This window comes from Pseudonaja textilis, chromosome 3, assembly GCF_049901715.1.
Source record: "Pseudonaja textilis isolate UNSWEBS1 chromosome 3, rPseTex1.2, whole genome shotgun sequence".
NCBI classification, from domain to species: Eukaryota; Metazoa; Chordata; class Lepidosauria; order Squamata; family Elapidae; genus Pseudonaja; species Pseudonaja textilis.
The window spans coordinates 53,078,614-53,099,595 of record NC_141992.1 but is presented as its reverse complement, the minus strand read 5'-3'; the positions used below and the strand labels follow the sequence as shown (position 1 = coordinate 53,099,595).

The 20,982-nt window shown below is 37.2% G+C and overlaps 1 protein-coding gene across 1 annotated transcript; it reads right to left on the bottom strand.

The window, feature by feature from the left end:
• Nucleotides 1–1,572: 1,572 nt before the first annotated feature.
• LOC113440702 (embryonic pepsinogen-like) lies at nt 1,573–11,957 on the bottom strand. The gene is made up of 9 exons (XM_026707282.2): nt 11,727–11,957; nt 10,970–11,141; nt 10,373–10,490; nt 8,374–8,492; nt 7,768–7,967; nt 5,771–5,884; nt 5,187–5,322; nt 4,194–4,292; nt 1,573–1,928 (listed from the first exon to the last, which is right to left on the bottom strand). Exons 1-9 carry the CDS (start codon nt 11,780–11,782, stop codon nt 1,791–1,793), a joined length of 1,152 nt encoding a protein of 383 aa, XP_026563067.1. The 5' UTR covers nt 11,783–11,957; the 3' UTR covers nt 1,573–1,790.
• Between the last annotated feature and the right edge of the window lie 9,025 nt (nt 11,958–20,982).

Genomic DNA, 20,982 nt, shown 5'->3' with positions numbered 1-20,982 from the left:
TTTTTGTAGAAAAATAAAGAAATATGAAAATAAAGAAGTATACTTTACATGAAGTATATCCACAACCTCATACTTTGATGGTTCTTGAGTCTGAGTTTCCTGCCTATATTTTTCAAAAATATATCAGCTGGTGATGTTGCTAAACCTGGGGCCGTAGCTCTGGATCTATTTTCTTCTGAGCTCTGAATTTCCACTGATATCCATAAAAGTGTCCTCCTTCCTCTCCCCCCTCCCCCCAATTAATTTCTATGCAGATTAATCTCATGGGAGTTGAAGGTGAAGAAAGAACCAGTTCCAGATAATACCCTAGCTGGGTGCAAAGAAAGATCAGACCATCTTTGAAGTTCCCCAACCCTTGTTAGTCAGACTTTCTGGAAAGTGTTTGGTAATTCATTTTCCCACACATAAATAACCCTGATGGGACAGAGAGAAACATCAGAGATTTTTCTGATTGTTACCCTGAAGCTGCCACAAGTTACAATGTGGGTCACCAGCAGCATAATTGGATTGCTGAAGTGCTCCAGAGATAGGCTGTGGGGCCAGGGCTTCTTAGACCAAGATACGTTCCTCTCCACTCAAGGGTGTGTTGAAAGCTGGAAAATGCCTTTCTTCTGAGGATTCGATTTTCCTGCTGGGAGAGCTCCGGTGCAAGGATACAGACAACTGCTTGAAAGCTGGTTCTTTTTATTTTTCAGGAAGGCAAGAGATAGCAAGAAGTCTGTGTTCCTGGGGCTAGCTAGCTTTGTATAATAAACCCCTGATTTTTATACTTTTTTCTCCTTTTGTGTGTGAGTGCTTGTGTTTGTATTTCTTGATGTTTTAAATCCTGTCAGGGGTTGTCTTCATTTCCTCCAGAGGGTAAACTCCGCAGGGTGGTTTGATTGGATTATCAGTTTCATCCTAATGTTTTCTTATATTTGTTTTGTGGTAATCTCCTGTCTGCTATGGAATTTATTTCGTGTCTTTTGTCTATTTGTTTTGCTGATTTGGCATGACCTGTTGTTCGTAAGGGATTTCTTTTTCTTGTTTCCCTAGCTTTCTTAATTACTTGGCTTTTGTCTAGGGGGCTTCTTTCAATACCTTTTATTAAATCTCTTTTCCTATGCAAGTTTGTTTTATGGTTGTCCTGATGTTCCCTTTGGGCTTTTCCTGCTTGGGTGTCACCACTGTCCTCATGAAGTTCCCTTTCCACAGGTGGAAGGAAAGCCCATTTCTCCAGATGTGAGGAAGAACCATAAATATGCATTTATAAATATAAATAAGCATATGCACATTTCCTACTGATTTGTGCCTTGTGGTTCGGAATCCTATAGATTTTGAATATATGCATACATTTGAATATATCCCAATGTCACACATATGGGAACTTAGTAAAGAAATGTTTTGTGTCAAAGATCAGCCTCTTCTAATCTAACAAGGAACAGAATCATTTCAAAGAGTCATTTGGCAGGCAGATATGACCAATATGTATGATCTCTATCTAGAGACTGTTTTCTGTCTGTCTAGGAATCTACTATATTTTTATCAGAGCTCATGCAAACTGACATGAATATATGCAAAGAACACAGCTTTGGAACAAGATATCAGTTATGTATTTATTTTTTGCATGCAATGGTGATCAGAAATACCTGAATAGTGGTTTGCGAATTATCTTGCAATATATCAGGTATTATGTATAAAATGACAAGACTAGAGTTCATTCAATACACTGCTGAGAAGTTAAAATACAGCTGGATGTGTTGATTAAACAGATACAGTATTCACTATTGTAAAAAGCAGAATTTTTTTTCTTAGATTGCCTTTGCCAGCCCAACTCGATTGTTGCCTCTGTCAAAAATGCTGTAGTATTCTCTTATGAACACATCTCCTAGAATCCAGAGATCTCCGTTAGATGGTTGGAAATTAGTGCTGCAGAGGTCTGACATAAACTAGAGGGATTATAGAAGAAAACAACAATAAAACAACATTATAGAAGAAAGCAACAACAACAACAAAAATTTTTAAAAACAGCCATAAAACTGAATCTGTGCATGGATTATTCAATGAATTGATTTTGGTCAAATTGTACCAGGAAATCTACAAACACAAAAAGATAAGCAAGTGAAAATATATAAAGGAAAGAATAAACGAAATAAAAATAATGAAGTAAACTGGTGTATGGTCTACGAAGAGATAGTTAGTTAAGATGATATCCAAAGGAATAAAAATCCAATTGTTCAAGTAAGAAAGCTCTTTAAAAGCTGTATGGAGATTTCAGATTTGCAAAATGCTTTGTGGGCTGCTTCACTGAGGAAAAAAAATGAACTGTAATATTATCCTATCTTTAAACTGTGCCAGTGGATATACAGTGGGACAGGCTAGTATTGAAACTCTTTCTGCTGGTGGGGGGGGGATGCCAGTGAATTGATATGGACATTATAATAGTGTTGTTTTGTATTGCTGTACTTTTAATCCAGGAACACATAAATAACATATGTGTTATTTGTGTTATTGAGAAATATTAATATCAAGAGTATAAATTTTCAGGAGATAACACTGTTGAGAGATTGGTTAAAAACTCTACAGACTTATCCGAACAAATGGATATGCTTGGTTAGTGTAAATTTTGGCTTGATTCTTTGTTGCTTAGGATGTTGTGCAAATCAGTTTATTCTGTTTGTTTACAGTTTAACGATTATGTGAATTCAAACATTGACTAATTCACTAAGCACATATATAGAAACTATAAGGAGATTAAGGCTTGTAGGTGGACTGTGGTTTCCAAATATTCATCAAGCCCTGAAATAATATAATGGAGGAGATTCCTAAGCAGCCTATTTTTTTTCACAGGGTGGTTGACTTGGTTCTATGTTATCATTTTGGTGTACTAGTTGCATAAAAAATACTCACTAGTCAGTATTCCCCAGGCATAGATTATATAGGCAGGGTTACACAGATGTTTTGGGACAATGCCTACAAGTCCCAGACAGCAGAGCAAAAAATTAGGGCCCATACTATTCTAGAATTGTTGGAATTATAATTCAACATATTTAAAGAGTTGAATTGGATAAGATCTTCTAGTTTATTATCAATATTTGGTAAGTCTAGTGCAGAGATGCCAGGAATTGTAGAAGATGACCAGGTTGAACCTGAGGGAGGGGTCAAATGTGTCATCAGTCACGAGCCCCTGTAAGCCTGCAAGAGATCTAAGTCCAGCCCAACTTAAATGCCTCTTAATTCCTGTTCATTTCCCTTGATCGTTAGTAGCTCAGATTTTGTAGAGAGATTAACCTTGCAATAAGTCTTTATACTCATTTGAAGTGCCTGAATCTCTTGATTTCCCCAGCACTTGACAGGTATGCTGGGAAGGATCTTACAAACACATCAAATTTGGGGCTTTGTTTTACTGCCATGTTTATGCTTTTCATTGTGGAAGCATAACAATGGTGTGATAGGATAGCTGGACATAGCAGTATCTGGAACAAGAGAGTAATAAAACTTGCCAGCTTTACATCTCATGTATTTTTTTACATAAAGTAGACCATGTTCTGTCTAGAGATTAGCTCAGATTAGCTTGGCAATTTGAAGATATGTGGACTTCAGCTCCCACAATTCCCCAGCCAGCAAGTTGCTAAGGTTGAGAGACACTGATCTAGATTATAGGCTGCTCTTTTTCCTTTAGTGTAACCTTCTGACTTCAATTTTTTTTTCTCTTTGCCATTGCAAAAACACATAATGTGGTCTTAAAAAGAAAAGATTTTGCAATTTTCTATGCAAAGAGGAACTGAGGGGAAAACAGCATTATTTTCTTCCACATTTTGCCTTTCCTGGAACAACTAAACAAACACTTGCGACAGCTGATATCATATTGCAATTTTTGGATCAAATTTTTTTGATGGAGATAAGCATGTAACCTGCAGGACAAAATTACTAAAAGTCAAAAACCTTATTCAAGAATCAAATCTATGTTAACATAATAGTATCTGAGTGCAGGTATGGTTCCTCTTCCAAACAGCATCTTTATCCTTGAATTTGAGATGTACTTCAAAAGAGCATCTCCAGACCCAAACTGCATTACTAAGAATATTTCTTTAAGAAGATTGCCTCCATCTTTCCATTTTCACCCCTTGCCTTGCACAGAGTTATGCACTTCTAATCTGCATAGAAATAGTAGTAACCGAACACTTGAATATAAATCCAAATCTGTTATGTACCTTGCGAGTATAAGCTGCTGGCGGCAGTGGATAGTGGATTCCATTGATCACAAAAACAACATCAGGAAGGTTGGAGGAACTGCTGCAGTTGATTACAGACTACACAAAACAAGGAAGAGTGTTCTTGAATTATTCTGATCATAACAGATAGTAGTTTTTTTAATCATAAAATGCAACATTTTTGCTCCATATATGAAATTCCAAGAAAGTAAAATTGCTGTCTTAAGTGGTAATTCATTATTATGTTTATTAAGTGTCATGTCTCAAATGTGCTTTTTCAAAAGGCAGCTGGACTTTCTTCATTTTTCCTTGAAAACCTTTCACTTCTCATCCAAGAAGCTTCATTCTTCATTTTTCCTTGAAAACCTTTCACTTCTCATCCAAGAAGCTTCTTCAGTCCAGAACTGAATGAGAAATTAAACGTCTTCAAAGAAAAAAGAAGTCCACTACCTTTTGAAAAATCATGACCTGGATGACTGAGAATCTCCATAAACATTAAGTGTTTTGCTCAAGGTGAATAATAAGCATTAAGTGTTATGCTTGAGGTGAACATCACCTTGCAAATCAAGATAGTTTCAGTTACTTTGATTACATGATAAATACAGGAAGTTTTTGAATCAATCTCTAGAAAAATCAATTTTTTGAATCAATCTCTAGAAAGATTTAACATTCTTTACTATTTAATTTTTTTACAGCCGTAAGAACCCATGATCCTCTCATATACTTTATGAGTAAAACATTACCTTAACAGGACTATCACATTTAGATTTGAATTTTGATGAAACATATAGGCAGAAATCTGCTGAAGTGGAAATCCACAATGCAAACTGAGCAGTAATACAAATCAGATATCTACCAACCTATATATTTCTATACCAAACCCCTTACAGCCTGGTATTGTTTGGGTACCAGTGTGATAAAGATGAGTAAAAAAGTCTTTCAAATGTAATGAATGACAAATACAATGGCAGAGAATAAGGGGTTTGATCTTACCTGCCCCGGTTTAGCTCCAACGGCTTTTAGGATGCTAATTATGTCGGATGATGGACCAGCCAGGAGGGAGGTACCTGTATCAACAATTGCTTGACAGCCACTATTGCAAGCAATCTTCTGACCATTCACTAGAACACTAAGAAACAGAAATCATGTGATGGTGATACTAGAAATAAAAAAGGCCCCCACTTATTAAAGCATAATTAATATGTCCCTTAAGAAGTTATTGTGAGGGTGACTAATATGGTACTCTACTATATAATTAGTCAAGACTAAACTATGATATGTGTTTGAAACTGCAGAAAGCAGTTATAATAAATGTAGCTGGGAACTCTTTAGAGCAGAAACCTCTGCTTTTCCAATACCTAACATGCCACGTGTAGTCAACATTTTCTTTCCAGTATTTTCTTTCTTTCTAGAGTTTGACTTATCTCCCTTTCTTTTCACTTCTTATTCCTTCAGGTTATGAATCTTAAAAATAGTTCATAAAACTTTCCGATGTAAAGTCCAATAATAGAACTCAATCTATATACTGTATATTGTTTATAGGCTAAATAATAGTACTTATAGCATATCCGGCTTACCTGTCCATTGAAATCTGCCAGTATGTTTGCTGACTCACAGGGATCCAGTTAATAGAACCAGTATAATGAGAATGATCTATTCCACCAAAAGTGATCATGCTCCCAGTTTCTTTCCTGAAACATGAATATGAAGTTGTCAAGCCATTTGATGTGCATTAAGTTTTCAGCTAAAATGATAATTTTTCAAAAATCTTTAGTGTTACAAAGTGCCGGAAGATGTTCATATCACTGTTACAAAGAATATTAAATAATAATTGTTATTCTCCCATTCCCAGAATTAATTAAAAAAAAAGATTCCACATCCTCACATGCAACAAAAGAAAACAAAAGGAGCTGCTTGCACTTTCCCACTCCACCAAAATGTTCACTTTGTACATATTTGTCCAGTAACGGGAGGTGGGGGGTGGGGATTCCGAGTGGCTGAACTGTGAAGCCACCAAGCCACTATTTCCTGCAAAGATCCATGTTCTGTGTTTAAATTGCTGGCTGAATATAAAGACAGTCAGGCAAACTCTACAAAGACTTCCATACAAAGTTTCTTTAAGGCATCCTCGAGGTATAACTCACAGTTATGTTGAGATTCATCTAATGTCCAATTCTTTCCATAGTTGACTTCATAGTGTGAAAATAGTTATCTTCATACCATAACAATGGAGCAAAGCAGCACGATGCTGCTGGGGTCCAAGCAAGAATAATGGAAACTTCCCCTACCCAACCAAGGGTCAATTCAGTGACCAATCAGGATTACAGATGTGACCACATGACATGAACTACATTTCCCATGAGGCATTCCCTTAAGGGGACAGCTCCCAATTCCCAATTAACTATCCCAATTCCCAATTAACTACATACTGTCTGGACAGCACAGTCCAGGTAGAAGTGCTCAAGTCCAGGACCAGGGTAGAAGTTCTCCCCAATAATGAATTCTGTTCATAAGCTCTATGGAGTCCCAGCTTTTTAATTGCAAAAGAAACATCAATTTCAACACAACCATACCTGGCCCAGAAATCCACTGGCTCAGCTCTCTGCTGCTGCTGAGATTGTGGGATCAGAGAGAGCCCATGCTATTTTAAACCTAATGCAGAATCATTAAGAGAACTTGCCATGAGAAGTTTCAAAGGTGCTTTCCCAAAAATTAATTGACTTTCTTGGGGTTTTTTTCCTTGAAAAAGTTTCACTTTTCATTCAAGAAGCTTCTTCTGAACTGAAGAAACTTTTTGGATGAGGAACAATAGCAATAGCACTTAGACTTATATACCACTTCACAGTGCTTTACAGCCCTCTCTAAGCAGTTTATAGAGTCAGCATATTTCCCCCAATAATCTGGCTCCTCATTTTACCCAACCTCAGAAGGATGGAAGGTTGAGTCAACCTTGTGCCTGGTGAAATTCAAACTGCCAAATTGCAGTCAGCTGGCAGTCAGCAGAAGTAGCCTGCAATACTGCCTTCTAACCACTGCACCCCACAGTGGTGGGATTCAATTTTTTTTACTACCTTTTTTACTTCTGTGGGCCTGGCTTGGTGGGCGTGGCAGGGGAAGGATACTGTAAAATCTCCAGTCAGAGGTGGTATTTGCAGGTTCTCCGAACTGCTCAAAATTTCTGCTACCAGTACTCCAGAACTGGTCAGAACCTGCTGAATACCACCTCTGGCACCCCATGGCTCTAAGAATCAATGCATTTTCAAGGGGGAAAAACCAAGAAAATCCAGTTGTCTTTTAGAAAAGCACCTTTGGGACAACCATGACTAGGATGATAGAGAATCTCCACAGACATTTTGCTGTGAGAAGGCCTTTACACAAGTGCAAGCTCAATAGAACAGCTGTCTTATTCTTTGCTGTTTAATCATTTTAGAGTAATAACCCATGGCCATCTCCTACACTTTAAGAGTACAACTCAATTCTTATTCAGGTGAAATGATTGAGCTACCAAAGAAATCTATTCCATGGTGAATTTTCGTTTCACCACTAACAACTGGTAGATCAAAATATTATTTACCGGCTGAGATAAAAAGAAAACAAGTCTTGTTGCACTAAACCTTCTTTCATCAAATTATCAAAGACGGGAGTTGCTTGATCAACTGAAATTGTGGGGTAGGCTAAGCCCAGGATGCCATCAAACTTTGCATAGGTAAAAATGCTTCCTGGCTCTTCAGTGCTCAAACCAAAAGGTTGATTGGTATCACTATAGCTGGACACCTAGAAGAGAAGCAAAGTATTCCTTTATCTATTAACTTGGTGAATCCCCAGAGCAGACTTTTAATACTGGTATCATGAATGATGGCCACCCTCATAAGCCTATGCTCATATTCTTTAGAACACAATTAGATTAATAAATATCGCAGCTTCAAGACAATAACTGAGTCAACCATAACCTTTTACTAATTAATTAAAATTACTCAAGAGTCTGAGTTGCCCAAAACCAGTAACAATTCTATTTCGTTGTGCTCTCAGGGCCAAGACAAATATGTAGCTGCTGGCATCAAGCACAGAACTTAGTATGAGCTGCTCTTTTTTTAACTCACAAAATTGTTATGAACCACAACATTGTTAACCATTTACTATCTGCTCATCTTTTAGGTACCTAGAGAATGCATGGTTTTACCTGCACTGTGTCATATCCTAGCATGCCTTTCATGCTTCCTGTGCCATACCAAATGGCCATAGATTGTCTTGTCTTCTTGAAAGTAGAAGAAAGGTTTGGGTTAAATCGTCGATGGTTTTCTAAATGTAAAAAAAAAAAAAAAACACCAGTCATTAATTAATATTAAAACAGCTTTTAATCAATGGTGGGTATCATTTTTTCCTGAAGAAAAATATTGCAACATTTTACAGTGCAGAGCATTTGAAATATATTATTATTAGCCAATTAAAAGGAAATGCTTTCCTTTTATTATCCCATTAAAAGGAAAAGCCACATAGATAGTTAATAAAACTAGTGGGTAGAATTATTTACTAGAGAAATTAAAATTAAAAAATGGTATTTCTGGAAAATACTATCTGTTACTGTTTCCATCGCTCTTCAAAGAAGAAGATTGATTTTAACATGACCACTTTGAAACCTTTTGCTGAAAATTACCCTGTGCTTTTACAAATTAAAATTTGTCTGTGCAGTCATATAAATGTCTTCCCAAAATCAAATCCCATAAGTGGATTTGGAACAGTGGAACATATTCTTTGGAACAAGGGTGTCAAACTCAAGGCCTGGGAGCTGAATCTGGCCCACAGGGTACTTAGATCTGGCCCACGGGGCCATCCTGGAAACAATGAAGGACTGGCCTGCGGTGCTTCTGCCAGCGAAAACAGGCTCCTGAGCTCCCTTTTCGGCTGCCACAGCCTCCTGCAACCCTCTGCCAGTGAAAATGGAACTCGGGAAGGTGGTGGCCAGGATGGGCGTGGCCAGCTCGACGTCATTCCTGTCGCAGGTACTTGTGGTGGCCTGAGCCACAGGCTCCGGGCTCCATTTTCACTGGCAGAGAGTTGTAGGAGGCTGTGGCAGCCAAAAAAGGAGCTTAGGAGCCTGTTTTCACTGGCAGAGCATTCGGGCCATCATAGGCACCCCTGACAGAAGTGACATTGAGCTGGCCATAGCTACCCTGGCCCCATGAGGTCAAACACAACCCTGATGTGACCTTCAATGAAATTGAGTTTGACACCCCTGCCTTAGAAGATTGCAGTCTGCTACCCAACCGCTATGCATGCTTATTGCTAGAAGCCAAATTCCATTGCACTCAGTGGACCTTGTTCCTAAAATCCCACTGCCAAATGCTCCTGATTTTATTTAAAATTCATGGGATACTGTTCTCTACTATTCTACATCTTTTTGAATCTTGGATGTATATGTGGATATGGAGCATTTGAACTGTCCTGCCAATCGGTATGTTTGCCCTTTATGGCCAGTTAGCCTTGAACAGGCAAAGAAACCAGCACTTTGTTGTTGATCAGAAATCAACTGCTTTGGAGAGTCCTTGGTGGTCTCTTAGTTTGGTTGTTTTCTTGCAAACGTTTTATTCAATGCTAGCAAGAAAACAACCAAGTTCAGAGACCACTAAGAACTCCACTGTTGAACCCTGAGCTATATATATTCTATTGGTATCAACTGCCCATTTATCTTGCCTAGCCCTGTACCCTTCCACCAATCTTTAAAAAATTAAAATGAAATAAAGCAAGCATATTTATTATTTGGTCCGCTTTTCAAGCCAGCGGAGTGTTAAGCAGCACTGAAAGGAGAAGAGTGAGGCAGAAAAGATGTCCTCTCCACAGAAACAAAGGCCATCCTACGTCAAGTGTTTTCTCCTCTGTGCTGCAAAATTAGTTTTCCTCATTTTTAAGAAAGTGCTTAACTCTGTATTCTGCTACAATGGCAGGCCTTCGGGACACATTGGTGAGCTTTTAGGGAGCAGGGTATCTCATGCCATTATCATCCCTCTAGAGAAATTCTTCATTAAGTAGAGCAATGGCTTCAGGCATTTTTTTTCATCTTGCAGGATTTTCTAGCTATGATGCATTGAAGCTGCATCTTTCATAGCTATCACTGCTATCCAGGAAATATAATACAATTTTGTACATTTATTTGATCAAGTCTGATGAAAGCAGTTACTTACTGCATGCTGGACTTTTGCAGAAAATAGATGGTACCCAGAGATTTGATGATCCAGTGTCAAACACAACAGTGAATTCCTGCGGTGGTGTTCCAATGTAGATTTTTCCATAGTACTGGACCTGTTAATTTGTAAATAATAAATATATGTTGGAATACCTGAGTACAGTAGATCTTTTTGACAATTTTAATATTGAACCATGAGATAAACACTATAAGCCTAAGTGTTACAAAATAAAGGAAGAGAAAAAACATCCATAGAAGGGAATAAAACAACAAGGTGGGAATTACACAAATAGAAACCAAATGAATAAATGGAATATGTGTGCCACCCTTTAGCTACATAAATAAGAGAAATCGAGCTAGCATTATTTCACTTGCACTTTGACATCTATAATGGTAAAGCAATTTACATTTGTTCAAATATCAGTTTTTATCACAGGAAATTAATAGCGTACATTTGGGGAAAGGTTTTTCCATGTTAAAACATCCTATCTGGACACAGGGCTCCAAGCTAGAGAGCATCAAGGACTCCACAGTTCAACCCTCAGCTACATATATTCTCTTTTATTGGCAAATCAAAAGAAAACCAGCAACTTACATCCAAGTAGTTCAAGAGTGGTTCATCAGCCAGTTGACCAGGACTGAAAACAGCTGGAGAATACTTGGTGTACTTAGTACTAATGTCATAATGATGTTTCTGTAGAAGATTTTCTAGCAAATGTTTCTGACTAAGAGTATCTCTAAGTTTCTCTCCTTTCCAAATGGGAACTCTGGTATACAAAAACAAAATGAGTAGATGCTGCGTTGTTGTTTCTCTCTTTTTAATGAAAAAAAGTTAGAAATCCACCCTACCTCTAAATTAAATAAGAAAAACATTTATGGGTTTAAATCAAATATCTTTTCAACTTGATTCCTTCAGTAGCAAAAATATTAATACAGCTCGTACTCATGAACATAATAAACCATACATCCAAAAGAGTTGCACAAATGTAAGAGATGAAGAGGCGATGGCCTAAAGAAAATGCTACAAGTTCATTTATTCCACCTTTAAACTTTAAAAGCATTAGTTGAAATTTTTAGTCAGTTTGTAGATATTTAATATCTGATTTAGGTAATATTTAAGATGACCTTTACATCTTAGTAAAATCAAAAGAGTATAATGATGCCTTTAATATTGGCTCAATCTGCTTTCTCTTTGCATTGTATTGTATTAAAATAACAATGTAATTTTAAATCTGAATATACCATCCATAGTTCATCTCCCCTGAATAGAAAGCTCATGAATAAATCAAGTAAACAAGCAAACAATTGCAGCTGTCAATGATGAAAATATTAGTAATAAAATGAGGACTGACTGAACAAAACTTTCAGAAAAAGCCACAAGAGAGAAGAGAATTGCTAGGCACTTCATGCTGCTCCTTCCACCAAAGATCTCCAGTTGCACTGGTGCCTCCTCTACATGCTGTTGCTATTTTATAGCTACTGGAGTAGTTCCCACCTTCCCACCTGAATAACAGGTTATCATAATTCAACAAAGAAACTCTACTCTCTGGTAACCAATTTACTTTGCTCTCTGTAAACACATCAAAATCTTATCAGGATCTCCAATATTTATCATTTGCTGTAGTGATTACACTGCCAATCATTCTGTTTCAAAGTCAATCATGACTTGATTATATGTATAGAATTAAGCAGCTGCCTATCACAATACACCAAACTATTCATTTCAAATAATATTACTGAAATTCTCAACAAATTGAAGATGCTATACCAGTAGAGCTGTTTAGGATTGGGGTACCATTCTGTGTCTTGGATGCTATATCCTTGTCACCATCTTTTTGGAATCATTTTTGTTGTCTTTATTGCAGCATTACTTTCCTTGACTAAACATAATGCACATAAAACCATATTAAAAGTGTAGATATAAATAATAAATTTGATGGGTTAAAATAGCTCTGAATAAAACCCAGGATGGCACCCAAAAGCAGAAAATAACAGTTGGACTCAGTTTGTAATCTGATGAATTGGAATTTGATTTGTTGCTGCCAAACATGAAGAAGAAAATCTAGACTGATTATTATAGCTTTGGCAGAAAAGATTGAAAAGGACACAAGTACAAGAAATGCTGAACTAACGGAAATGATGTGTGACGAACTGGATTCTCTTGGCAAGATGGCTGCTGTGTTTTCAGAGGGGCCTTTGAACAATGGATGCTGCAGAGATATTTACATAAGAGACTAATAGTCCTGGTGAATGAGATGCAATTGCTGGGAAAATCCATAGTTAATGGCATTATTACTAAGAGTAATCTAAGGAATGGTTTTATTGTTAAGCATCAAACGAGGATATTTGATCCTGGATGGACCAGAGATAATGATTGGGATGATCTGTGATAGATAAGAAACCATTGTAGACTTTCTATGAGTTAATTATAATAATAAATTGTTGCAGAGAGCTCTGAAATTTAACTTCCATGTTGATTAACCTGCTAACTATGATATAGCTATAGCTATAGCTATAGATATGTAGGTCTTGGCATGTTCGGGTCTTTTCCCGTGTAAGATTGAAAGTATCTTGACAACGTTTCGATGAGGTACCACTTGCCATCTTCAGGCTGGTGCTTTTGGCTTCGTGCTTGTGTGAGCAAAGCGTGATCGGAGCTGCCGTCTCCCTATATATCCTGGTGGGGAGGTTGGCAGCTCCAATCATGCTTTGCTCGCACAAGCACAAAGCCGAAAGCACCAGCCTGAAGATGGCGAGTGGGACCTCATTGAAACATAGCCAAGATACTCTCAATCTTACAAGGGAAAAGACCCGAACATGCCAAGACTTGCATACCTGTACCCATGAAAATCTACGAATATATATATATATATATATATGTATGTATCACAGGTGAATTGGTTACTAATAGATGTAGAAGCTTATAAATCTTAGATCTCTTTGCAAGGAGAGAAAGCTATGATTCCTGTAACATATTTGTTAGTGCTCAACTAGACGGGATAATATGAATTTCTGTTTTTTGTCTTTTAATTCACATTTTTTAAAATTGCCATCTAGTTTTGTCTTACTTTTGTAATTTTTTTTTCCCTTTGGAGTTTGTATTTTAATTTTCTGTGTTAAAAGTAAAAAAATAAACAGGAACATTAATCAAAAGATTGTAAGTGCCATCCCAAAACATTCTATTGTTCTCACTCTTGAATTGTCAAACATATTGTGAAAGATTTGTGCACAGTGAGATAAATTTGTAAGGAGTAGAATTTTTAAAGATATATTCATAATCGGTGTATAAAGAGAAAAAAATAAGCATTTTTAGAACATGCATTCTGTTCAACAGACTTGTAGGAAATGTTCATACTTCAATAGCATTTTGTGCAGTAGTTGATTTACTATGTAATCTCCAACAGGACTTTACTATTATGTAAATGCAGACTTACTCTGCTTAGAGCAGACATATTGAAATTAATGGAGTTCACATTAAATGAAACCACATTAATTTCAATTGATCTGTGTGGTTAGATTTCATTCTATTGCTACGTTATTTTTTACACACACAAAACCCTTATATACAGCCCAATCTTAAGTAAATTTGCTCAATATAGTTCTTGCTCACTTTAACTGATTGAACTCTGTTCACTAGGCATTGCAGTCTTATGTTTTCAGCAATGGCAAAGGCTATGAAGAAAGGTAATATATAAGTGAGGGAGAATCCAAGTTCCACATGACCTTGTGTATTTTTCCAGTTCTTATGGTTCCAAGGCAAATGTTCCACTTTAATCTGAAGTCCTTGGCACATATCTTTTGAGCATAACTGCTGAGGAAATTTGAGATTATATTAAGATATTGATATTTAATACTAATTAAATATATTTAATACTAATATTAGTTCGATGTTAGGTCATACCAGAACCTCCTAACAGGCCCTGCTAGCAGTGTAATCATGTTAGTGATATACTTCTGAATGTACTGTAAAAAGCTTTATCATGACATCTTTTTTTTCTGTATCAGTAACAATTAAACTTAGAGTAATAGAATCTTCAGATTTGCATGGTAGTCTCTTTCAAATAATGTCTTCCAGTATCTTAATGTTTTTGATTCTTGAAAACCAGACATGAAATATATTGCTGTTTTTTACTGGTCCCACTAATATAATCTTGGTTTGCTTGTTACAATATTTTTCCTTACCTATTCCATAGCCCAAGGATCAAACAACTAATGTATCCATGATTAGTTTTCATGTGTTATATCCGTATTTCCCTGCTTCTTGTTTTTCAACTAAAATTGTCAAACATTTGTTTTCAACAATGTTTTTTGGACCAATTCAACAAACTTCAGGATGAAATTTATTTATTTATTTGATTTGATTTGATTTGTCAATTGCTTACAAAATAATAGGTATAAGTATAAACATGAGTAAGAATACAGAAAATAGGTACAATTAAATGGGGACAATAGGACAGGGATGGGAGGCATGATGGTGCACTTATACACACCCCTTACAGACCTCTTAGGAATGGGGTGAGGTCAATAGTGGATAGTTTGAGGTTAAAGGAGTGGGGGTTTGAGGATGTAACTATAGAGTCAGGTAGTGCATTCCAGGAATTGACCATTCTGTTGCTGAAGTTGTACTTTCTGCAATCAAGTTTGGAGCGTTAACATTGAGTTTGTATCTCTTGTGTGCTCTTGTATTGTTGCGGTTGAAGCCTAAGTAGTCATTGATTGGTAGGACATTGTAGCAGATAATTTTGTGTACTACGCTTAAGTCCAACCATAGGCGGCGTAATTCAAGATTGTTCAAGCCCAAAATTTCAAGTCTGGTGATATAGGGTATTCTGTTGCGAGCAGAGGAGCGTAGTACTCTTCTGGACTCACTCAATTGTATTAATGTCTGATATACAGTGCAGATTCCAGACAGATGAGTTGTATTCAAGTATTGGTCTCGCAAAGGTTTTGTATGCCCTGGTTAGCAATTCAATATTTCCAGAGGAGAAGCTTTGTAAGATTAGATTTACAACTCTTAATGCCTTTTTGGCAATGTTGTTACAGTGAACTCTGGTGCTTAGGTCATTAGATATGAGTATTCCTAGGTCCTTGACAGAGTGAGGGTCATCAATGAGGTCATAGCCACCTAGTTTGTATTTGGTGTGCTGATTTTTTTTTACCAATGTGTAGGACAGAGCATTTGTTGGTCGAGATTTGGAGTTGCCAATTGTTGACCATTCAGACACATAATCAAGGTCACTTTGAAGAGCAATAGCATTGTCGGTGGTGTTGAATAGTTTTACATCATCCACAAAGAGGACCCAGTTGCTTATAAGGTGATCGCAAATGGCATTTATATAGAGTATAAAGAGTGTGTGTCCTAGAACGCTGCCTTGGGGGACACAGCTGTTAACTGGAGCAGGGTTTGATAAAAATAGGAGTGCCCTATTTTTACTATTTGTTGCCTGTTTGACAGGAATGCAGTAATCCACTTATGAAGGGATCCAGAAATGCCGTAAGAGATTAGTTTTAACAGTAGTTTGTCATGTACCACTGAATCAAAGGCTTTGCAGAAGTCTATGTAAATTGCATCTATTGCTTTACCCTGGTTGAGTAGAGTAGTCCATATGTTTTTGCAGTGTAGGAGTTTTAGGTTGCAGGACAATTTTTTCCTGAAACCAAATTGTTTTTTGGAGAGTAGGTTGTTTGACTCTAAGTGGAGGGTGATGAATTGGTTAATGATTGATTCCATGACTTTGCATGTGACACAACATAGCGCAATTGGTCTGTAGTTTTCAACCAGCCTGGGGTCACCTTTTTTGAAGGTAGGGATGACTGTAGCTAAGGACTATAGGTTTAGTAAGGAGCTGGTTCCGAATGATATATCATATATAATGCTTAGGGGTTCTGCTATGGCAGAGGAAAGCTTTTTTAAGAAGTATGCACATAATCCATTGGGGCCAATAGATAGGGATGGTTTTAGATTACATAATGCCTTTTCTACATTATCTTCTGTAAAGTCAATATGTAGTAGATCATTGCAGTTAGTTGTGGTACGACTAGGAAATGTGGGGCATGAGCCATTGCTGTTAACAAAGACTGAGCTGAAGAATGTGTTGAAGAGGTTGGCCTTAACAGCTTCATCATTGCAGTCTTTGCCATTTGGTCCCTTTAGAGGTGGGATAGTTCTTGAGTCTTTAAGTTTGGTGTTTACAAAATTGTAGAAGGTGCGGGTGGATTTTGTATGTAGGAGGTTTTCCTCTTGCTTGCAGTAATAATTTATGCATTCTGCCTTTATCTTTCGGCATAAGGTGTTGTATTGGTTTTTAAAGTTCGCTACATAGCTAGTTTTCTTTTTATGCCATAATGATTTTTTTAATTGGAGTTTTCTTATTGTTATGGGTAATTTGTTTTTTTTATTATTATTTAGGCGTTACTAATGGTACATATAGTTTTATGACTCTTTCAAGTTTAAGTAGAATGCATTATAATGGTCTTCTGTAGTATTACAGTTAGAGAACAGAATGTGCCAATCAAGAGAAGATAGGTCAGCATCTATGAAATCATGGTTGGCTTTTTTGAAATTGTATTTTGGAGTTCCATCATTATGATCTTCTTTGTGAGGGTGTAAATTGAGACAAAAGTCTCAATTTTTGGTCAAAAAATTTTCAATGACCAAAAAATTTTGTCAATTTTTTTCAAAAAATTTCTGGTTACAAAAAAGAAAAAAAAACTGTTTTCTCTGTATCCTTTACTGATGAGTATTTTTATATATTATCTAGTTATAATAGAACAAACCTAAAATTATTAATTTACTATTTCAAATTAAAATTAATGCCAAAAAAGGGGCCAGATTAACCTATTTTGGGGCAGGGGAAAGGAATTCAAAAATTGCATCCAACATTATCATCCTAGAGCATCTTCATTGATGACTTCAATTTTTTTTTTCTTTTTGGAGTTTTTAAAACGTGGTTATGGTATGGGAAAAATACAGGAAGAACGTGTCCACAGTGGTCTCTAAGCTCTGTACTTATAAAATATATCAGAAGAATGTTGCGTGCATTGGAGAACTTGGAGGCTGAAGTGAAGCATGTAGGGTAAGTGTCGGTTCCCATTCAGGGACTAGAACAGTTCAGAGGTTGTTTTCACAGAAGAAAGCAAGAAAGCAAGAAAAGACCAGAAGGAAGACTTCCACCGAAGAGCCCAGATGGGAGATAGGAACCTAGCTGGCTGAAAGTGGTGACTTCACCCAAGAACCAGGAGAGGACCGTGGGAAATGTTAGAGAAGCCCTGGTCTATGAGGAAGGACTGGAAATAAGATGCTGAGAAAGGTTCTTCCCCAAGGCAGAAATGGGAAGTGTTTCAGCTGAGCTGGAGGAAATCAAGCCACACTGAACACTTTTTAGTAATCTAGTTTGTTTCTTTCCTTTCATTCTGTCTCTTGTTTAGCCCAGTAAAGGAGGATAGAGTTGTAGAGAAAAGGGGAGGAAACAGGAGAGACAGAGGAAACCTGACATCAGGATTGTCTTTTAAGGATCTGGTGTTAATAATTATATATAGCGAAAAGTAAAAAAGCCTTCACTGCAGTGTGCTTCTTGTGTCACTTGCCACCTTGGCTAAGCAAGACATCTCCAGTTCAGAAGCAAAGCCTGTGACAATCTTATATTTGAATACCCTTGGCTTTGCCCTAGTAAGCCTTAGCAATCATTTAAAAATTCCACCAAAAGCTATTCGACTCGTTACATAGCTTGTCATGTCAGAAAAGGTCATTTGTATGTGATATTGATATATTTAAATGAGTCAAATCATATTTTTGTTAATGTTATCGTCCTGACTAAAGAAAGAATTAAACAAAGCAAACAAGATTTCTTCTGCGTTGTAGGTCACCTTTCTTTCTAATGACTTTGGGAGAATGTTGCCCAGTTATCTCAAATTCAGAGCAGTTTTGCTTGGAAAATATTGCTTTGCAAGGTCAAGACACATGAGGTTGCAAATACTTACTCTTCCTATCGCATTTGAAGAGTGCAACATTCTTTGATGTTTTAGACATCATAGGTTGTAGTACTTTCCTTCAAGTGACAAATGTGTAGCCTTTCTACTGTTGCTCTTGGCATGCCCGTTAGAACTTCTGTAGGATATTTGGTGGGTCAGACCAAAGATTCATGTAGTCTAGCATTCTGTGTCACATGGTAACCAATCCAACACATTTAGAAAGCAAATGCAGACTTCTGCTGTTGTTGCCTATCAGCTGGAGAAGAAATCCTGTCAATGATTCAAGTGTAGCACATAAACCATTAAAATCAAGAGTTTTTACTGTAGGCAGGATGTATAAATAAATACATTTTGTAACAACTATGAATCTAACTCATCCTCTTTTTGAATGTTCTGGTGGCCATCACCCCATCAGTGAACTCTAAGTGTATTCATGAGTCCAAAAAGTGGACCTTTGGATTACATCTTCTCCTTACTTGAACCAAGAACAAATTATAATTGCTTTGCTAATAAGAAAATATAGGAAGATTAAAAAGAAAGCTGCTCAGATGCCATAATAAAAACACACCAATATTACATTGATCCAATGCCCAGATCTTATAATTTTAATTTGATTAGTGTGAAACCAATTTGGGGCAAAATGTGGAAAGCAAGGAATATTTTTCACATTTTGACACCTAGAGAATTGGCCCACATATGGGCCAGTTTGTGTGCCACCAAATGCTTTTAAGTTGAAAGTAGTTTGGGAAGGAACAGCTCATCTCATGGTGATGGGATCCCAATATCCCACCACCAGCATGGCCACCAGATTGTTTGCTCTCTTCTTCTCTACCCCTCCACCCCCCACTCTTTTTTCCTCCTTGTTGTTAATTATTCAGTCTTCGCTGTACACAGACACTCCCATTTTAACTAATATGTTGGATAAAGCCTAAAACCACCACCACCAACAAAAGAGTTTCTGCTGTGGAGAAAAGAAGTAAGAAGGCGCATCAATGGGTGGGAGTCAGGCATCTAGCATGTGGTCTCTTTATAATTTTGTCCTCCACTCTGGAGAACAAAATTTACTGTATTTGCTGTGTCCAAAGAGAGAAATTGGGAACGTGGGCTGACTGACAGAAAGAGAGAAAGAAAATAAAAAACCATCTTCTGAAACAGGTACATATTTGCCTTTTGTGTTTTGGGAAGGACGGAATGATGATGTCACATTATTTTGTGTTTTGAATTTCAGGCCATGCATCAACCTTATAATCCGTGTGCTCATGTCTCCATAGTACCAGCTGGCTTTTTGCAGAATGATATTTTATGGTTAGCCAAGGCTCTTGCCATGGCAGTCTATTAAATTCCAAACATGGCCAGATATAAAAAGGGACAAACATTCATGCCATGAGAAACAGCCTCTGAGAACTTCCTATTCATTCCCCAATAGCACTTTGAAGTTGGTCCATGCTCTTCAAATCCATCTGTTGTAGTGATGGGATTCAAACATTTTTACTACCAGTGCTATGGGCGTGGCTTGGTGGGCATGGCGTGGCTTGGTGGGCATGGCAGGGGAAGGATACTGTAAAATCTCCATTCCTTACCCACTCCTGGTGGAAGGTTACTGCAAAATCGCCATTCCCTCCCCACCCCACTAACCTGCTTTCCAGCTCCATTCTCCTGTGCAGGGCAACATCAGCTGGGACTAGGGAGGCAGAGAATAGATGGGGGCGGGGCCAGTCAGAGGTGGTATTTGCTGGTTCTCCAAACTACTCAAAATTTCTGCTACCGGTTCTCCACAGAACCTGCTGAATACCACCTGTTAGCTTTACGATCTGTTGGCTTTACGGTGCTTAGCCTAACAGCAAAAATTGCTTCTTTACCTTGAGCTGCAGGGAGACAAACTGAGGCAAGAATGGGGAAATGGATAAATATAAACAAAATTCCATCAAAACTAACTGAATAGAAATAAAAAACAGAAACTTCACAGAGCTGCATCTGATTAAAAAAAACAGTGTTACAGAGTCAGAAACAAATCAGCTCTGTTGTCAAACGTTTGCCAATATTTTGGAATCAGAGGTCCAGAACTGCTTTCAAACTGATGCAATGTGAGTGAGTGTGTGTGTGTGTGTGTGTAAATTATCATTTTTTAAAAGTGGTTAAAAAGTATGCATTCTTTATCTGGCCAAAGTATTCTAACAGTAATTTCATGACTTGTATTACATGATATGACAGACATCTAGTACTTCTATATTTTATATACACTACAGGTAATATACTTTATTTTACAATAAAGCACACATAACAATAATCGAAGTATATCTGCATGTTACAAGGGGAAAATAATTTTATCAAACATGGTACATATCCAGGCCCCGTAATTATTGGCTTCTATCCACATTCAAAATAATGTTCTTGAGACAGCATCATGGATGAGAATTCATGGGAGGTGAATATTTTATAGTTCTATACTTAACCCGATTTAGGCAGAAATACAAACTTTCAAACTGTGCCTGAAGGGTTTCCCATTTCCAGAAAAAAAAATGGAAAGGTTAATACTGATTTGGTATCTTTTGTGGCAAACCTGTTTTCTTTCTTTCTTTCCATTATTAAATTCTTTCTACTCCATTCTATTGAGCAGATCTCAGACAAAAATGTGAT